Raw genomic sequence first — 20,000 nt, forward strand, 5'->3', positions numbered from 1 at the left:
TATCAATTCACCATGTGATTTGGGTATAAGGTAAGGTGGTTGTAGACACACACGTGTAGGAAAACTACCTCACTACAATTGAAGATATAGACACAGTGTCTAAAGCAAAGTATGGCAAAAAGATAACTATTAATACTACTCAAATGTCCTTAAGATAAAAATGAGTTCCTATCTTTGTTTAACTTAGGATCAGAGGTGATAAGAATGCACTATCTTCCCTTACTTCAAGACAGACAATATAGAACAGTAAATTAACTTTACCCCAGACGAAAAATGCCATCATATTTCTTTATCAATCATACTTTAATAACTAAATAAGATACGAGGAAAATATGATCCAATATGCAAAGGTGAAAGAATGACATGTAAATAAATGATATAACCTATTTACCAAAACAATACATAAACGACTAATGAGGCTCATTTGATTCATAATCCGTATATGATCCTAAGGCAAACACACCTGCTACAAGTAAAATAAATAAAGCCAATCAAAACAAACTCTTTAGGCACCAAAACATATGAGGTGTTTTGAGAAGAAAACACGAATGAACAAAATAGTGAGACCTGATTCATCCAGCTGATCCTTAACTCATGTATATCTATCTATCTTTCTACCTATCTATGCATCTATCTATTTATGTATCTATCTATGTATGTATGTATGTATGTATGTATGTATGTATGTATGTATCTATCTATCTATCTATCTATCTATCTATCTATCTATCTATCTATATATATATATATATATATATATATATACTCCTCATAACTACCACTTTATCACAACTGCTTTAAACCACACTTCCCCCCCCCCCCCCACACACACACTAACAATCGCCTGTTCTTACACTTCCTAACAACCAGTTGGCAACCCACCATGTGGCCTCTGCTTCGGGCACGGCGCTCGCTTCAACCTCCAAAACAAACTTGTGCATAGCGATGAAGGTCTTGCCATCCCTGAAGTTACTGCCCTTGATGTGTGGTGGCGCTGTGGTGGTGGTAGCAAAAAAAAACTTGGCATTAATCTTAGGGGAGAGAGAGAGAGAGAGAGAGAGAGAGAGAGAGAGAGAGAGAGAGAGAGAGAGAGAGAGAGAGAGAGAGAGACGCCCGGACTCACAAAATGCCATGTGGGTAGCCTCATACGGAGAGAGAGAGAGAGAGAGAGAGAGAGAGAGAGAGAGAGAGAGAGAGAGAGAGAGAGAGAGAGAGAGAGACGCCCGGACTCACAAAATGCCATGTGGGTAGCCTCATACGGAGAGAAAATGGGATATGAGAGAGAGAGAGAGAGAGAGAGAGAGAGAGAGAGAGAGAGAGAGAGAGAGAGAGAGAGAGAGAGAGACCCGGACTCTCAAAATGCCATGTGGGTAGCGTCATACGGAGAGAAAATGGGATGAGAGAGAAACGGAAAGAAAATGGGATAAGAAAGAGAGAGAGGGTGTATATATACAGATAATAACTGGGGTCACTGCTTAATCACTTCTATGGAGAATGGGTGAACAAAATGTATAAATGTATATATAAAAAGATATTTAGCTCCTCAATGAAGCAATGTATGTTTCTCTCATATTATCTTTTAACGGAAACATAAATGAAACTAAGATTGGACAGAGCTTGGGGTGAGGGGGTTGGAATGGAATCAATACGTAGGTCTACAAGGATCAAAAACTTCCTGAGGTTAGGTTATGCCAGGTGCATCAAAATTATACCAAGAACAAGTTAACACAAGTCAACATACACGTTAAAGGCACTAGAAACCAAAAGATAAATAAATCGTGTGCATAATAGAACATAAAATATACATACATTACCAAAATATAAAAAAAAGGAAATTAAAAAAATGTACGAAAAAAAAAGAAAAACAAAAGCTTGAAATCATAATTTTCTGTACCAATATTAACGTTCAAAAATGCTGAGAGAGAAAGATAACAAAAAAAGAGTTTAAAATCCTGGTTTATTAAACATGTCTTGTTTACGATGTATTGTGTCACATGCTTTGGTTAATTACTGATTTCTTGGGTTTAGTTGTCGTTTGAGAAAGGAAGCTTCGTTTGTCTGTTTTTTTAGTGGTTCTATTCAAAAAAAATATAATGGAATTGGGTACATCGCATACTGCCATCAACTCGCTAAATCAGACGTGCTTTCTCTTACTTACAGTAATGTTGTGCTACAGCAAAGGCGATTATATTATTATAGTAGCGCTGTAAAGACTGTCCAAGAAAGAGCCAAGGATGGAGAGAGAGAAAAAAAAAAATATATATATATATATATATTACCAGAGAAGAAGCGTTTCTTTGATCTATGTCAAGTTAGAACACCAAAGCAACAACAGATGGTAGTGACAGGTGCATAATCCCTTCGACTCTTTTACCTCCTGCAGCGTCAAGGGAGACCAACTGGCCTCTACTTATCTCCTGGGATTCCTTTGTGAGTTTCAGATCCTCTGGTGGCACGAGGTCCAGAGGTTCGGATTCCCTTAAGTCGGTTCTGCGACCTGCCGAGGGTCGCTTGGTTTCGGCACTTATACTTCCCGCGTTCTGGGCACTGGCAACGTCTTTGGCTTCGTCTTTCGTTCGTGAGGTATGGCTTTCCAATGACCCAGTCTCTTCGGCCGGTCCATAAGGCTGTTGGTCCAAAGCCTTACCATCCTCCTCCGGGCCAAGATGACTAAAGGCAGTATCAGTGGACTTGGAGTTATCGCTCTCGTCTGCGCTTCTGGTTTCATACACTTCCGGGGTGTCGTCGAAGGAGACAGATTTCTTCGGCATTCTTTGACCGGGAGAAGTTTCCTGCGCTGGAGACGTGTTCTTCGGTAGATGGTTCGTTCCGTCACCTTCCTCTTCTTCGTTCGCGGGTACGCTTGAGTCTCTCCCCGCTGTATCACCGTCTCTCCCGAACGTGCCATCGTCCATCGTGGCCTCGTCGAAGACCAGCGTACCAGCCTCGCTTTTCCTCTTGGCATCCACCATCCCCACCGATGGATGTCTATGGCTGTCGTTGCCATCGCCGCGTACCTTCCCTTCCTCCTCTTCTGCTGCCGCCCTCAAGGTCTCTCCAACTGCACCGGAGGGCTTGCTGGGTAGGTCTGCAAGTATAAGGTCACCATCCTGCTGTGAGGGGGGCACTTCCGAGTCGCTCTCCCTCTCGCAGTCAGACACCAGACCTCTGTACTGCTCGACTTCGATGGTCTTCTTAAGGTGTATGAATGCCGAGGTGGAGACATCATCGCTATCGCCAACATCTGCTTCAGCTGCGAAGGAGAAGAAAAAAAGGGGGGGAAGCCCATTCATTTGAGTTGATCGAATGTGCCACGAGAGGGATGAGTAAGTCAAAGGACTTAACAAAACTCTAATGTTCATCATATACCAATGCCCAATGGGAGATATTACAGCAAGAGGAGGTGATTCATGATATCAGAAGCGAGATAGGAACCAAATGGGTATATCAAAAGTTCCCCATGAAGAGCCAAAGAGTTACTTAGGGGGATATGGTTCAGGAAGGGCGTGCCTGCCTGCGTGATACTTTTCGACTTACCGGTAATGATGGTCCGGGCGACGTTCTCCTGACGGTGGATGCTGCAGGAGGCCAGCACCTGAAGGCCCGGCCTCCTCTCCCCGTCCAGGGACTCCGTATCGCAAGACCCACTGACCACCAGCCTGATGTCCTCGTTCTCGCTACCACCTCCTTCTTCTTCCTCCTCCTCCTGCTCTCTTCGGCCACTTCCTCGCTGACTACCACGTTCACCGCCTTCGTCAGCGTGGTCTCCCGGTCGTCCGTTATGTTCGTTTCGATCTCCACATCTCTGGAGGTGTGGATTGTGGAGGACTTGTTCCATTTCTGTGGATGTTTATCTTTTGGGCAGGCGTTCTGGCTGTCCCCGTGCATCGATTCTCCACATTCCTTGGTTCCACCTTCATCCGTCTTCATGCTCTGGGATCTTCCTTCGTCTGCGGGGGAATCCGTCTTCTTCTCCTTCTTGAAACTGACTGTTTGCCTTGAGTTCCTGATCCGCATCAGACGAGAGCTTCCTTTTATTACTCGACCCTACAAGTTCCGTTCCACCAGGTCCGCCGTCAGTGTTACTTTCTAAGCTTTCGACTCCGTTAGACTCTCGGTCCATTCCATTTCCGTCGTCTGTACGACGGAGGACACTCTCCCCTTCTCCATCACCTTGATACTCGCCCTTCGCTATCTCTCGTGTCAAGTCTTTGGTGTCCACAGTTTCGGCACTACATGGGGGACAGGACCTAGCGGTCTTTTTGCTAGGTTCGGTAAACCGACTATGACCTGTCGGCTCTGCTACATAGGGGGATAACACAGACATGGGATAAAAGTCTTCTTTTGAATTAATTAGGAATGTCGAACGAAACTGCGCGCACACATAGGAGCTCAAAGCTGGACTCTTGAATTGCAATAGGGTCTAAAAGATACAAAGACTTTCACATACAATGAATGAAGTGGAAAGTATATATATATATATATATATATATATATATATATATATATATATATATATATATATATATATATATATATATATTCAAATGCAAATGGTGTACGCAGTCTAGCTCAACATAAAGCAATTTTAAAAATCTTGCTGGTTTTTAAAAGTATAAGGATCGTAACACATCAAATCAACAAGGGAGAAAACATAAAGATGCAAGACTTGATAAAACAGGAATTACTTGATCACCTACGGATTGAAGATTTGCGATTCCAATTGCTGTTGTTCATAGGCAACTCGATCGAATATCTTCGATCAATAGATGATCCAAATCTCACATATTTTTTTTTTTTTTAAAGACAAAAGACTGATTAAAACGTTAACACCGTAAAAACAACCACAGTACGTCAAGATTTATCACTGTTTGCTTGTTTACTGGAATGTCTTCAAATCTTATGGAAATTACATCATGATTTTAATCAAATCACAAACAAAGGCATATTGAACCGCTTCATCACCCTTCAGTACAACTTAAATGTACTTCAGATTCATAATTGACAAGAAAACAGTCCATACTGATGGGATGCCGTGAGATTCAATATCCTTTGTTGTCATAACTAAAATAAATAAAGAGGGAGAAAAAGCTAAACAGGCATCATAAAAACACATAAAAGGAAAAAAAAGGAAACTCTGTGTCCCTTTCACATACACCTTCCTGCAGTTAGGTTATGTAATGGTTGCTTATGAGACCATCTACCCTAATAATCTATCCCTATAATTTCGCCCTTGTTCTAAATGAAATGACTTAACCATTGATCAGCCCAACTCCGACGTGTGCCTAAGCTCCCTCGTTAGAGGATATAACTATGGTCATTCGTCACGTTCTATCACGTCCAGTCCCTTAAGGTCTAGTCATTCTACGTTTACCAAGAAACACTCGCGGCTCCAAGGCCAAAACCTTGCGGTACACCATTGGTAAACCCCCACCTCCATTCAAGGAAGGACCTCCAGCCCATGTCCTCTGCTCTCTTCCACTAATATTTCGAGCGGGTTTTGGACAGCCACTGTTCGTCCCCTCAGCTCCTATGGTGAGGCCACCTCTAGAACCGTCACCCGTATATATGGGTCAATGTATTGCAATACCCTGACCATGTCTTTCCTACCACTTTCCGTTCCAGTGTTCGACTCCTTCCCTAGATCCCCTTTTGGGTGATATTGGGGCAAACAGAAGTGTGTCCTCCACTGTGAAAACAATTACCTATCATTCATCCCCTCGCTTATTTAATTACCTTCCTCGTTGGTCTTTCCCTCCGGATGTCTTTGTCTCATCGACTGCTCTTTTAATGGTAATTTCTCCCTAATTAACTTGGGGTAAAACGTTCTTCTGGAGTGTGTGTGTGTGTGTGTGTGTGTGTGTGTGTGTGTGTGTGTGTGTGTTCTCTGTCTTTCTACACGCCTGAGAATGTTTGGAAACTTCATCAAACACCATCTTGATCACACTCATTAAGACTGACCCCCTCCAAGATTAAAAAGAAAGTAACCTTCAAAGGCCAACTATGATCCAGAGTTCCATTTTCCTCATGTGTTTTATGCATCAGTTTAGTTAAGTTACCCTCCGTAGCCTTAACTTCACACACACACACAAAAAACGGTACATAAAGAAAAGACAAAACATAGAAATCCTCCTCTTTGTCAAGGCTAGAAGAGGGGAAACATGAATGAGACTTATCTCATAACACAAGGATTTATGTTAAGGGTGGATGGCTTATCTTTGTGACATAAAAAGCACGGCTGCTTTGTGGATAAGAGCTGGTGCTCTGAAGTCATAACGATCCAACTACAAAACCCTTTTCGTAGAATCAAACGTTTCTTTCCCTCACACTTAGATAAGGCTGTGTGAATGTACTATCTTTTTGAGTTGGATGACAACATACTTAAATCATGGTGTTCTTATTTCCTGGCTAAGTGATGTTCCATAGTTCAACTGCCTATATTTTTATGTTCAACTGCCTATAGTATATTTTGTTCAACTGTCTATATCATTTTTCTGTTCAACACCTTAAGGTTTTTGCTTTCCTGTAATACTCACAGTGTTCCACAACTGTGCTGAAAATAAGGCTTCAAAAAGCGAAGCATGATATCAGTAAGTCTCAAACAACATCTCAAACAACACCAAAGGGAAATGTGTTACTATTTCCTACATGATATTCTCACCTATTTACATTTTACCATTTCAGTCCTCCGTTCCTCCGTGTTTTATTCCAGGACATCCCTTGAGATGAATATGCCTGGGTTAACCTTTCAAACCTGTTGCTTAATGTTCTTCACTAACTGTTCTGTATGTTCTCTACGTCATTCCAGATCATGTTACCCTCTGATCTGTTGACGTGAGAACTGGCTTTGTTCTTCATCTCTGATATACATAAATTTCTTTAGCTATGACGATGTGTATAACCCAGCTTCGAAGGAGTTTATTTAGGGTTAACGTGAGCCAAGTGAGGGAGTACCAAGGGCACTGGGTGCTGGAAAATGGATTAAGGGACTCTGCTATCAAACGTCACTGGTTAACAGAAATGTGTGTTGAGAACTATGAACCCCCCGTCGAATCTCATGGTTGGCGAGTGAGACACACGTTTAAAAAAAGCTGGGCTGTTTCATGGGCGAACGAGTGAATGATTCAAGACAGCTGACTGAGCACTCTGGAATGTGTGTGAAGTGTAGCGTCTCGCCTGTTGTGAACAACGTAACGATCCTTGTGCTTGCCGGTATAAAAACGAATGAGGTTGTGCGTCGATAGTGTGAACGCTAACTCGACCTATGGTTAGCCCAGTAAGAGACATAACGTATTAGGTGCTGTGTGGGTAGCAAGCACACACACACACACAAAGACGATGTGCCTGGCCAGTGTTTCTTGTTACGCGGTATATGGGAAAGCATTTTTGGACACCCAAAATGGATGAGAAGCTGTGGGTCGTCATAAGCCTTTCTAAAGCAACATCCTATGTTGAGAATAATTCCTATCTCTAAAGACTATAAGAAAAAATGAGAAAATGAGGAAGTCCTAGATATGGCATATTATAACTCACGATGACTCTTCTGCCTCCATCATGAGAAACAAATGCTTTTGACGGAGAAGAATCTTAATATTCTGAACATAAGCCATTCATTAAACATGTCTCTGTAATGCAATTCAATCTTGTTGCCTTGCATGCATGGGAGACGCATCCCTCTGTAAATCGATTCCAGCCCGTAAATGAAACCTCGGACGTAATCAAGCCCTCGTATCAAAGTGATACGATACGTCGCCATCAGAGATAACATGATAATCATACAATGATACCAGAGAACATGGAATAACCAAGAAGTCCTTGGTAGATAAGAGCATTCACTCTACAGAGTTCAAGATCAGAACGCTTTGATACAAATATTAACGAAGCTACAAGAATATGCAAGACTTCTTGATTGAGCCACTTTGATATACCAATGGCTGGTGGAGTCTGTGTTACTCCAGATACTAAGACTCATAATGATTAATTGATCGATTCGTTCAGACGCACCCTGGAATGATGAAACTACTCTTAATCCCCCGTATATACAAATACCTCAATACAAGTTATGCCTTTCCCCAACACAATAGCTCCAACGGACCCTTCAGGCGTTGCCTAAAGACTGGGGGGGGGGCGGGGTTATAAACCGTATGGTATCAACAGACCCCCATGGTACAGACCCGGAGACGAAGAAACACATCTCAAAATCGCTATGTATATAGCACAAGGGGCTTGACTTCCGCAAGGGTGGAGTATCCTGAGCTGGTGTGGTAGACAGGTACTTACTGTTGACAATGACGGTACCCTCTGTGGTGGTCGACCCTTCGGCGTTCGAGATGGTGGCCACGTAATGTCCCGCATCGTCTGTTTTGGCCCCGTCGAACACCAGGCTGAAGGTGTCCTCGCCCTCCACTTTGAGCTTGACGTGAGAGTCGTCTGGTGCCCACTTCTTGCCGTCTTTGGTCCTGAGAGGGAAGGAGGGACATCAACTCGAAAACCTTTTCTTTTTCAAGGTATAGACTATGGCATTATGCATGAGGCTTTTCTTGTCATTCAGTCAGCGGTGGTGAAGGCTTCATCAAAAAAATAGTTATGAAGTAGTGACCTTTGCATGTTATTTTGAAGGTGGAAACTACTGGAGGGAGTTTTAAAGACAAGGGGGGAAGAAGACAGGGCATTACAATATGTCTCCCATCTCCTGAAGGGAGAAACAGGGCTTTACAATATGTCTCCCATCTCCTGAAGGGGGAGAGACAGAGCTTTACAATATGTCTCCCATCTCCTGAAGGGGGAGAGACAGAGCTTTACAATATGTCTCCCATCTCCTGAAGGGAGAGAGACAGAGCTTTACAATATGTCTCCCATCTCCTGAAGGGAGAGAGACAGAGCTTTACAATATGTCTCCCATCTCCTGAAGGGAAGAAGACAGGGCTTTACAATATGTCTCCCATCTCCTGAAGGGAGAGAGACAGAGCTTTACAATATGTCTCCCATCTCCTGAAGGGAGAGAGACAGGGCATTACAATATGTCTCCCATCTCCTGAAGGGAGAAACAGGGCATTACCATATGTCTTCCCTCTCCTGAAAGGCAGACACAGGGCTTTACCATATGTCATCCCTCTCCTGAAGGAGAGACACAGGGCATCACCATGTCTCCCATCTCCTGAAGGAGAGACACAGGGCATTACCATAAGTCTTCCCATCTCCTGAAGGGAGAGACACAAACACTTGGACATCCATCAACGGCAGGAGAGAAGAGGAGAGGGGGAGAAGAGGGGGAAAACTACTTCGAGTTCTACCTACCACTTGATCTCCGGGAAGGGGACGCCTGTGGCCTTGAAGGTGTACTTGCAGGTGGTGTCCTCGAGGAATTCCACGTCCTGAAGGCCTTCGGTAACGGCTGGCTTCTCATGAAGTCGGAATCTGGCTTTACTATTGCTCTCGCCGTACTCGTTGACCAGCTACGGGCGGGAGCGCAATGGTTATGAGGAGACCGTCAGGAAACATTCAAATATATAGAATGACCTTAGTATACTATACTCGTTAGCTAACTTCGAATACTGGAATATAGAAGAATAGCCACAGTCTAAAAGCTGGTCCAAGGGACAGTTAGATTAATATGGACACAGGAAAACCTTGAAATCCAACATTGTTTAGTAAACTGTTAAATCAAATATAAAATTAAATATAAAAAATAAAACGACAATCAAATGGTGATTCATGAAGTTGAAAAAAAGTTAGAAAAACCCAACCTACTTCAAGAAAGCAATGCTTGTTCATAGATCATGGATATAATTCAAGTTTAGGAAAGCCTTCAAACTTTAATTTGGGGTTTTGTTGACCATGAAATGCTATTTATACATCATTTCCAATTCTGCTCCCATTTAAATGGGGTTGGATCACTTGCACCATACTCCTACTTATGGGAATGGGTCTTGCAGAACTGTGGTCCCCTAGACTAAACGTCACACAGACTGACATAAAGTGTAGTAAAGATGATTAGTTTCTTGGGGAGGGGGGGGGGGGGGGGGACCCTAAACTACCTGCTTAAAGAAAACGAGTGAAGGGGAGGCTCAGCACCTTGATACTGCAGGGCGGCGATGACCTCCTGCTAAACTCAGGACCAGGGTAAACATCTGACTGGAAAAGGTATGACCAAGTTATCCAGGACTTGAGAGAGAGAGAGAGAGAGAGAGAGAGAGAGAGAGAGAGAGAGAGAGAGAGAGAGAGAGAGAGAGATAAGAGAGAGAGAGAGAGCCAGCAGTACCTTCACACTGTAGGACCAGGGTAGACATCTGACTAGAAAGGTATGACCAAGTTATCCAGGACTTTTCAGAGAGAGAGAGAGAGAGAGAGAGAGAGAGAGAGAGAGAGAGAGAGAGAGAGAGAGAGAGAGAGAGAGAGAGAGAGAGACAGCAGTACCTTCACACTGTAGGTGCCAACGACTTCTGGTGTAGCCTCGTGAATGGTAAGGACCTGGCTGGTTTCCTGTCCACGGATGGTATACCCTGGAGTCTCCTCCCGTATGGGTTTGTCATTGAGGAACCTGATGAAGAAGAAGAAGAAGAAGACCAGAAGAAATTATCAAACGTCATCCAAAATTATCAAACGTCTTTTGCAAGTAGCTACAAGCTTCCACTAGAGTGAGTATACACCTTAGTATCAGTTCCACCACTGTATAATGTACCTCTTGTTCAACTTACTACTTGAGTCAGGGGTTTGAGTGAGCGCTTCCACTAGAGTGAGTATACACCTTAGTATCAGTTCCACCACTGTATAATGTACCTCTTGTTCAACTTACCACTTGAGCCAGGGGTTTGAGTGAGCTTCTATACCACCTGGACATACCCCAGTGGTGTATCTAACCCCCACTGGAGGGTATGCTCTGTCAGAGACACTGGTGTAAAACTCCCCCATCACAGACCTACCACTGGAGGAAGAGGACTTTAGGATAATCTTTCTCTTACCACTGGAAATCATCCCAGTTGAAACGCACGTCAGTGCAGCCCCAGGAGAACACACCCCACCTCCCACCTTCAGGTCAACACACAACCCCACCTTCAGGTTAACACAGCCCCACCTTCAGGTTAACACAACCCCACCTTCAGGATATACACACAACCCCACCTTCAGGATAACACACAACCCCACCTTCAGGTTAACACACAACCCCACCTTCAGGTTAACACAACACCACCTTCAGGTTAACACAACCCCACCTTCAGGATATACACACAACCCCACCTTCAGGTTAACACACAACCCCACCTGCAGGTGAACACCCCTCCACCTTCAGGTTAACACCCCACCTTCAGGCTACAACGTCGTCGACTTACCACTTCACGGAGGGCGTGGGGTTAGCGTCCCACTCGACGAAGAGCTTAACGTCCTTGGTGCCTTCCTTGGCGCAGGACTCCTTCAGAGGCGTCACGAAGTCTGGCGGGCCCCGGACGATCAATTCCCCCTCAGTAGACGCGCTACCGCTGGAGTTGGTGACCTGCGGAGAAAGGAGAGGCCCAGGTGAGGAGGAGGAGGAGGAAGACAACCATCGAAGCGTTCCGCAGCTCATACTTGAAGGACAGAGGAGGAGGAGGAGGAGGAGGAGGAGGAGGAGGAGGAGGAGGAAGAGGAGGAGGAGGAGGAGGAGGAGGAGTAGGAGGAGGAGGAGGAGGAGGACAACGACCGAAGCGTTCCACAGCTCATACTTGAAGGACAGAGGAGGAGGAGGAGGAGGACAACGACCGAAGCGTTCCACAGCTCATACTTGAAGGACTTCGAGTCAGAGTCAGAGGAGGAGGAGAGTGAAATTCGAGACTTTCGAGGGGGACAACTGATGACAATGTTGGAGAGAGAGAGAGGGTTCATGACTTACCATTTAGTATCCCACGGGCGTGCGCGCGCTCTCGCAGCCTTACCTGCTCCGCGCTCCATCGGATTCGCCCATGGCAGTGCACGTAATCCCCCTTCATAGCTTAATCCCTCCTCTCATCCCCGTCCGTCTCCCCGAGCCATCGCTAGTGTCGATGGATCTGTTAAAAATCCCCGGGACGCATCCCCTTGACGAAATGGGAAGGCCATGATTGATGGGCCGGCATGGGGGTAGTGTGGGCTGCCGTGGTGTCTAGGGACGGTTTGAAGGGGGAGGTGGGGACGTAGAGAGGTAAGTGTGGTGGTATTGATGTGGGGGTGTGGGTGAGGGGGTGTGTGTGGCTGGGAGAAAGGGAGAGAGTGAGGGAGTGAGGGAGGGAAGTCCTGCTCGACTCCAGTTTCGAGGAAGTCCCTCCGGCTATATGAATGGAGTCCATACAGTACTGGAAGGGGGAGGAGATGGGTGGTATGGGTTTTTCTTTTGGTATGGGGGACGGTGGTAATGGGGATTTAGATAATAAAGGTATGGGTGTTTAGTAAGGTCAAGGTATACGTAGAGGTCAGGGTGGAATCCCGTCACACCTCCATCTTCGCCACCCTTAACGTATACAGACACACACACACACACACTCACAAACACACACCACACACACACACCTCAACTCTCTCTCTCTCTCTCTCTCTCTCTCTCTCTCTCTCTCTCTCTCTCTCTCTCTCCCAACTGACCCTAACCATCAATCCTCATATGACGTAGCGCAACGACCTAACCTACTGTGGGGTGGGGTGGTTTGGAGGGTGGGTTGGATAATCACCTACGCGTCTGTGACCCCCCCCCAACTCTGACCTGACATGACCTATGATCGACGTCATAGGTCACGTACAAACCACGACGTTACAGGGACACTACTGTAACGCAGTCTCTCTCTCTCTCTCTCTCTCTCTCTCTCTCTCTCTCTCTCTCTCTCTCTCTCTCTCTCTCTCTCTCTCTCTCTCTCTCTCTCTTAACATGCTGGCGTAACCAACAGTCTCAGCGTTGCAATGTCTGGTCTCGTTCCTATGCAAATCACTCACTTTATATACAATCTCTCTCTCTCTCCCTCTCCCTCCCCCCCTTCCGGTAATTCTGTGTTGCTGAACACTTGTTATATTCCGATGTCAGAGAGAGAGAGAGAGAGAGAGAGAGAGAGAGAGAGAGAGAGAGAGAGAGAGAGAGAGAGAGAGAGAGAGAGAATGGGGGGGGGGGGGACATATGCAAATGCAACGCGACCAGATTGCTAATAAGACGCCGACGACAACATGTACACAGGGATTCGAAGGCGTGTCCAAATGGTTTTTGTTGATTTTGAACAAAAATAATCACATTCACTCCTAGTGGGGTATTTTTTCCCTTCGTACATGAACGGGTTATAATTCCAAAATCAGCATATAATAATAATAATAATAATGATAACAATAATAATAATAATAATAATAATAATAATATAATAATAATGATAATAATAATAATAACAACACATACAAAGGCACACACACACACATACAGAAGATTTATTGTGACCCAATCTTTTGATGGGAGGATCTCTCGCCAAAGGGCCTTACTACACATCTATCATTATTATTAGTCTAAGTAATTTCTCTGTCTCACGATATTCATCTTTCATCACCTGTAGGGTCATATAAGACCCCTGAATATCTAAATACATGATGACACTCCATCGCCCAAAATGTATTCCAAATTGGAAGAAAAAAAAAATATATACAAAACTCCGTTTATATCCGAATTTTATTACCACCCACTTTGGAAAGGCGACTTAGGTCATCCAGCTGTTAATGAGGGGCTTGTCCCACGGTAATGAGGTGTGAGGGGTGGGTTATAATACCCTCATTACTCTTCGTGGATTGGAAATGACACAGTTATCCAAGCAGCTGTGTTTTATTACCACAACAACAAACCAAATGATAAATTACCCGGATTGAGTCTTAAGCCTTTTGGACAACATGAACTCTCCTGTTAATGATAATGGAGTTATCTTGGTAATGCATTCTGACCATGGTAGGGCCCAACGACCTTGTTAGAAAGGTCACCTTTGAGAGGAGAGAGAGAGAGAGAGAGAGAGAGAGAGAGAGAGAGAGAGAGAGAGAGAGAGAGAGAGAGAAGGTATGTCATAGTATCTCTGTGAAGATATAATATCGTTTGGCTCAATCGTCCCCACCATTTACAGAACCCTCAATTAGGTCCCCACCATTCAAAAGGTCCCCCAATCAAGTCCCCACCATTCAAGAGGTCCCCCAATTAAGTCCCCACCATTTAGAGAACCCTCAATTAGGTCCCCACCATTCAAAAGGTCCCCCAATTAAGTCCCCATCATTCAAAAGGTCCCCCAATCAAGTCTCCATCATTCAAAAGGTCCCCCAATCAAGTCCCCATCATTCAAGAGGTCCCCCAATTAAGTCCCCACCATTCAAGGTCCCCTAATTAAGTCCCCACCATTCAAGAGGTCCCCCAATCAAGTCCCCACCCTTCAAGAGGTCCCCAAGGTTACTCACCTCACACTTGTAGGTCCCCTTGTCCTTGCGTTCCAGCTTGCGAATTTTGAGCATGTAAACATTCTCATCTTGCGTCATCTTGAACTTGTCGTCTCCCATTATCTCCTTCCCATTGTGGAACCTGTAAGGGGCAAAGACGAAGGGGATATACATACATATATATATATATATATATATATATATATATATATATATATATATATATATATATATATATATATATATATATATATTGGAAAGGATCACAATTTTGCGCGTGATCAAGATATTCCTATGAGTCCACGGGGGAAAATGAAACACGAAAAGTTGCCAAGTGCACTTTCGTGTAATAATCACATCATCAGGGGAGACACAAGAAAGAAATATAACAGTCTGTTGATATACATCGAAGAGACGAAGCTAGGACGCCATTTGGTAAACATGTATATCAACTGACTGTTATATTTCTCTCTTGCGTCTCCCCTCATGATGTGATTATTACACGAAAGTGCACTTGGGAAATTTTCGTGTTTCATTTTCCCTGTGGACTCACAGGAATATATATATATATATATATATATATATATATATATATATATATATATATATATATATATCACTTCATGCCAGGAGGCAGGAATGCCATGTACATGACCCGTAAGGATCCTACGGGTGGGGTGTATAGAGGCACTAGTTACGATGGGGGAGTAATGAGGGGATCCTACCAATGAGGCAGCTGAGTTATGGGGGAAAAGATGAATGAAGCTATTATCATAAGGCATCAGCAGAGTTATGGAAGAGATAAAAGAGTCGCCATGATTACATATGCATCTATTGGTGGACTAAAACATAAAATGATAGAAACTGAGGGTTTAACTAAGGGAGGAAGAAAAAGCAACAATTCCTACGAGTTAAACACATGCCAGCAGTCGAGTTCTGATGGTGAAGAGAAACATGTGACCTTACTGGAGTAAAATTATGGCATAGGGATAAATAGGGATCAAATGAGAGGTGAGAACAAGGTCTGATGGGAGCTTACGAAGCACTGGAATGAGGGAGAGAATGAGAAGAAAAAGACGCGTCCTGTGAGTAGCATAGAGGGAAAATGGCCTTACAGGAATGAGAGAGAGAGAGAGAGAGAGAGAGAGAGAGAGAGAGAGAGAGAGAGAGAGAGAGAGAGAGAGAGAGAGAGAGAGAGAGAGCAAGTCCTAGAACTGAACCTCTCTCTCTCTCACTGCTACAGTAAACCTGTTCTCATTAGACGTGGGAGAGAGAGAGAGAGAGAGAGAGAGAGAGAGAGAGAGAGAGAGAGAGAGAGAGAGAGAGAGAGAGAGAGAGAGAGAGAGAGACGCGCGTCCTGTGAGTGGTATGGTCAGGTGAGGAGGAGGAGGAGGAGGGAAGGAAGGAAGGAAGGGGCCCTCCCTTCCGTCAGGCGCCCCTTGCGCGTCTACTACACCCACCACTTGGCGTTGGGCCTGGGGCTCCCGGAGACGCGTATCTCGAAGATGTGGTCGTGGCTCATCTTCTTCTCCGTTTCGGCGTCGAGGCCGCGGGTGATCTGGGGCGCGGAGTCTGCCTCCACGCTGAAGAAGTCGGACACCTGACCCATGGGATTAACGGCAACGACCTGTCGACGATGGAGGGGGGGAAACCATCAGGTGAACTCCCTTATACCAACTCCTTGACCTTCCTTGACACACCCTTGAACTCCCTTATACCAACTCCTTCATCTTCCTTGACACACCCTTGAACTCCCTTATACCAACTCCTTGACCTTCCTTGACACACACTTGAACTCCCTTATACCAACTCCTTGTCCTTCACCTTCCTTGACACACCCTTGAACTCCCTTATACCAACTCCTTCACCTTCCTTGACACACACTTGAACTCCCTTATACCAACTCCTTCACCTTCCTTGACACACGCCTGAACTCCCTTATACCAACTCCTTGACCTTGACACACCCTTGAACTCCCTTATACCAACTCCTTCACCTTCCTTGACACACACTTGAACTCCCTTATACCAACTCCTTGATCTTCCTTGACACGCCCTTGAACTCCCTTATACCAACTCCTTGATCTTCCTTGACACGCCCTTGAACTCCCTTATACCAACTCCTTCACCTTCCTTGACACACCCTTGAACTCCCTTATACCAACTCCTTCATCTTCCTTGACACACCCTTGAACTCCCGAATACCAACTCCTTCATCTTCCTTGACACACCCTTGAACTCCCTTATACCAACTCCATCACCTTCCTTGACCTCGACACACCCTTGAACTCCCGAATACCAACTCCATCACCTTCCTTGACCTTGACACACCCTTGAACTCCCTTATACCAACTCCTTCACCTTCCTTGACACACACTTGAACTCCCTTATACCAACTCCTTCACCTTCCTTGACACGCCCTTGAACTCCCTTATACCAACTCCTTCATCTTCCTTGACACACCCTTGAACTCCCGAATACCAACTCCATCACCTTCCTTGACCTTGACACACCCTTGAACTCCCTTATACCAACTCCTTCACCTTCCTTGACACACCCTTGAACTCCCTTATACCAACTCCTTCACCTTCCTTGACCTTGACACACCCTTGAACTCCCAAATACCAACTCCTTCACCTTCCTTGACACACCCTTGAACTCCCTTATACCAACTCCTTCACCTTCCTTGACACACACTTGAACTCCCTTATACCAACTCCTTCATCTTCCTTGACCTTGACACACCCTTGAACTCCCTTATACCAACTCCTTCATCTTCCCTGACCTTGACACACCCTTTCTTTCTTTCTTCCTTTTTCTTCTTTTCTTTCTTTCACTATCCCTTGTTCCCGAGTACAGGTCATGAAGAAGCAGATGACCCCGTCAGGGACCATTCTTTCTCACGTTCTCCGTTTACCCTCTCCCTCCCATTTTCTTTCACACGTTATCTGTCTCCCATCTCCCCCATTTTCTTTCTCACGTTATCTGTGTCTCCACCTCTCCCCCATTTTCTTTCTCACGTTATCTGTGTCCCCACCTTTCCCCCCATTTTCTTTCTCACGTTATCTGTGTCTCCCCTCCCCATTTTCTTTCTCACGTTATCTGTGTCCCCCCCCACCTCTCCCCCATTTTCTTTCTCACGTTATCTGTTTCCTCCCCCACCCCTCTCCCCCATTTTCTTTCTCACGTTATCTGTCCCCTCCCCTTTCCCCATTTTCTTTCCCACGTTATCTGTCCCCTCCCCTTTCCCCCATTTTCTTTCCCACGTTATCTGTCCCCTCCCCTTTCCCCCATTTTCTTTCCCACGTTATCTGTCGCCTCTCCCCCCATTTTCTTTCTGCCTTACCGTATAGCTTCCGCAGTCTCCGGCTTGCATGGACTTGATCTTGAGTGTCCAAGACTTGTTCGAATCCCGGACGAACTGGATTCGGTCCGACTCCTCCAAGGGCTTTCCATCCTTCATCCTGAAGATGACAGAGATAAGAGATAAGACTCATGAGGGGAGATATCGCATAGATAAGACTCATGAGGAGAGATATGGCATAGATAAGACTCATGAGGGGAGATATGGCATAGATAAGACTCATGAGGGGAGATATGGCACAGATAAGACTCATGAGGAGAGATATGGCATAGATAAGACTCATGAGGGGAGATATGGCACAGATAAGACTCATGAGGGGAGATATGGCACAGATAAGAACTCATGAGGGGAGATATGGCATAGATAAGACTCATGAGGGGAGATATGGCATAGATAAGATTCATGAGGGGAGATATGGCATAGATAAGAACTCATGAGGGGAGATATGGCATAGAAAGACTCATGAGGGGAGATATGGCATAGATAAGACTCATGAGGGGAGATATGGCATAGATAAGACTCATGAGGAGAGATATGGCACAGATAAGACTCATGAGGGGAGATATGGCATAGATAAGACTCATGAGGGGAGATATGGCATAGATAAGATTCATGAGGAGAGATATGGCATAGATAAGACTCATGAGGGGAGATATGGCATAGATAAGACTCATGAGGGGAGATATGGCATAGATAAGACTCATGAGGGGAGATATGGCATAGATAAGACTCATGAGGGGAGATATGGCACAGATAAGACCCATGAGGGGAGATATGGCATAGATAAGACTCATGAGGGGAGATATGGCATAGATAAGACTCATGAGGGGAGATATGGCATAGATAAGACTCATGAGGGGAGATATGGCATAGATAAGACCCATGAGGGGAGATATGGCATAGATAAGACTCATGAGGGGAGATATGGCATAGATAAGACTCATGAGGGGAGATATGGCATAGATAAGACTCATGAGGGGAGATATGGCATAGATAAGACTCATGAGGGGAGATATGGCATAGATAAGACTCATGAGGGGAGATATGGCATAGATAAGACTCATGAGGGGAGATATGGCACAGATAAGACTCATGAGGGGAGATATGGCATAGATATGACTCATGAGGGGAGATATGGCATAGATAAGACTCATGAGGGGAGATATGGCATAGATAAGACTCATGAGGGGAGCTATGGCATAGATAAGACTCATGAGGGGAGATATGGCATAGATAAGACTCATGAGGGGAGATATGGCATAGATAAGACTCATGAGGGGAGATATGGCATAGTGAGGGATGAGGACGCTATCGAATGAGGGAGGACCCGATAGTTATGAGTGTCAGTAATGGAAAATATGAGGGAAATATGAGGGGAAATGTACTCGAAAATCTAAGGAAAAGAAATGAATAGATATGGATGGAACGTAGATGAATAAACATGATTCATAAATATTTATGTGTGTGTGTGTGTGTGTGTGTGTGTGTGTGTGTGTGTGTGTGTGTCCATTCTACTTAATTTGAATCAACATACACATGCAATCGTACCGCAAACAATACATTTGGGGAAAAAAAAAACACAAATCCCTCATATCTTTCCACCTCCCAGAACCTATACAAACACACACTCCAACACCTACAACACTCCACGTACAACCCATCTACATACAACACACACACACAAACATCACATCCCTTAAAAACTCGCCATGAACACACAGGCTACGTCACAACCTCCCGTACATAAATACAGCTACATGTAACCTCCTCACACAGACACAACACACATATAAACACCGTCCACAACACAACCCATCCTAAGGACACAACAACCCACAACCCACAACTCTTCTCCTTTTCCCAGGGCGTGCGCCGCTACCACACTCTCACGGTAATGGAGTTTAGGCTATTACACACACAGACACACACACACACACACACACACAGACACATATACACACACACGAATGAGGTCACAGTAGCTTACCAGTTTCAGGGGGGTGACCCTGCCATGACCTTTGACCTCTATATATGACCTCTTGACCTTGTCTGAACGATGGCAGGCGATGACACACACCAGTCTTTTTTTTTTCGTGACATTTCTTCCTTTTTTTTTCCTAACACATCTGGATCATTTAAGAATTGTATTTGCCTTTTTTTTTTCCTCAATTCAGCAGCGGCGTACAGCATTATTCCGACCATTTAAAGTTTTTCTAAGTTTTTACATTTTTAAAAAAAAGGATGTTTAT

General features: G+C 44.7%; 1 protein-coding gene across 3 annotated transcripts in view; it reads right to left on the reverse strand.

The window, feature by feature from the left end:
• Positions 1–20,000, reverse strand: part of LOC139751858 (protein Obscurin-like) — a 318,529-nt gene that overhangs the window by 7,714 nt on the left and 290,815 nt on the right. For 2 of the 3 annotated variants that reach the window (XM_071667498.1, XM_071667497.1), the window contains 8 exons: positions 17,734–17,851; positions 15,849–16,015; positions 14,410–14,530; positions 11,331–11,491; positions 10,417–10,540; positions 9,298–9,455; positions 8,281–8,459; positions 883–994 (listed from right to left, as the gene is read on the reverse strand). In XM_071667498.1, coding sequence (XP_071523599.1) covers positions 883–994; positions 8,281–8,459; positions 9,298–9,455; positions 10,417–10,540; positions 11,331–11,491; positions 14,410–14,530; positions 15,849–16,015; positions 17,734–17,851 — 1,140 coding nt within the window. Of the gene's footprint in view, positions 1–882; positions 995–3,827; positions 4,303–8,280; positions 8,460–9,297; positions 9,456–10,416; positions 10,541–11,330; positions 11,492–14,409; positions 14,531–15,848; positions 16,016–17,733; positions 17,852–20,000 lie in introns of those variants that run through there. The other variant, XM_071667499.1, reaches the window with a different exon arrangement.

Source organism: Panulirus ornatus, chromosome 12 (genome assembly GCF_036320965.1).
Source record: "Panulirus ornatus isolate Po-2019 chromosome 12, ASM3632096v1, whole genome shotgun sequence".
Classification (NCBI taxonomy): Eukaryota; Metazoa; Arthropoda; class Malacostraca; order Decapoda; family Palinuridae; genus Panulirus; species Panulirus ornatus.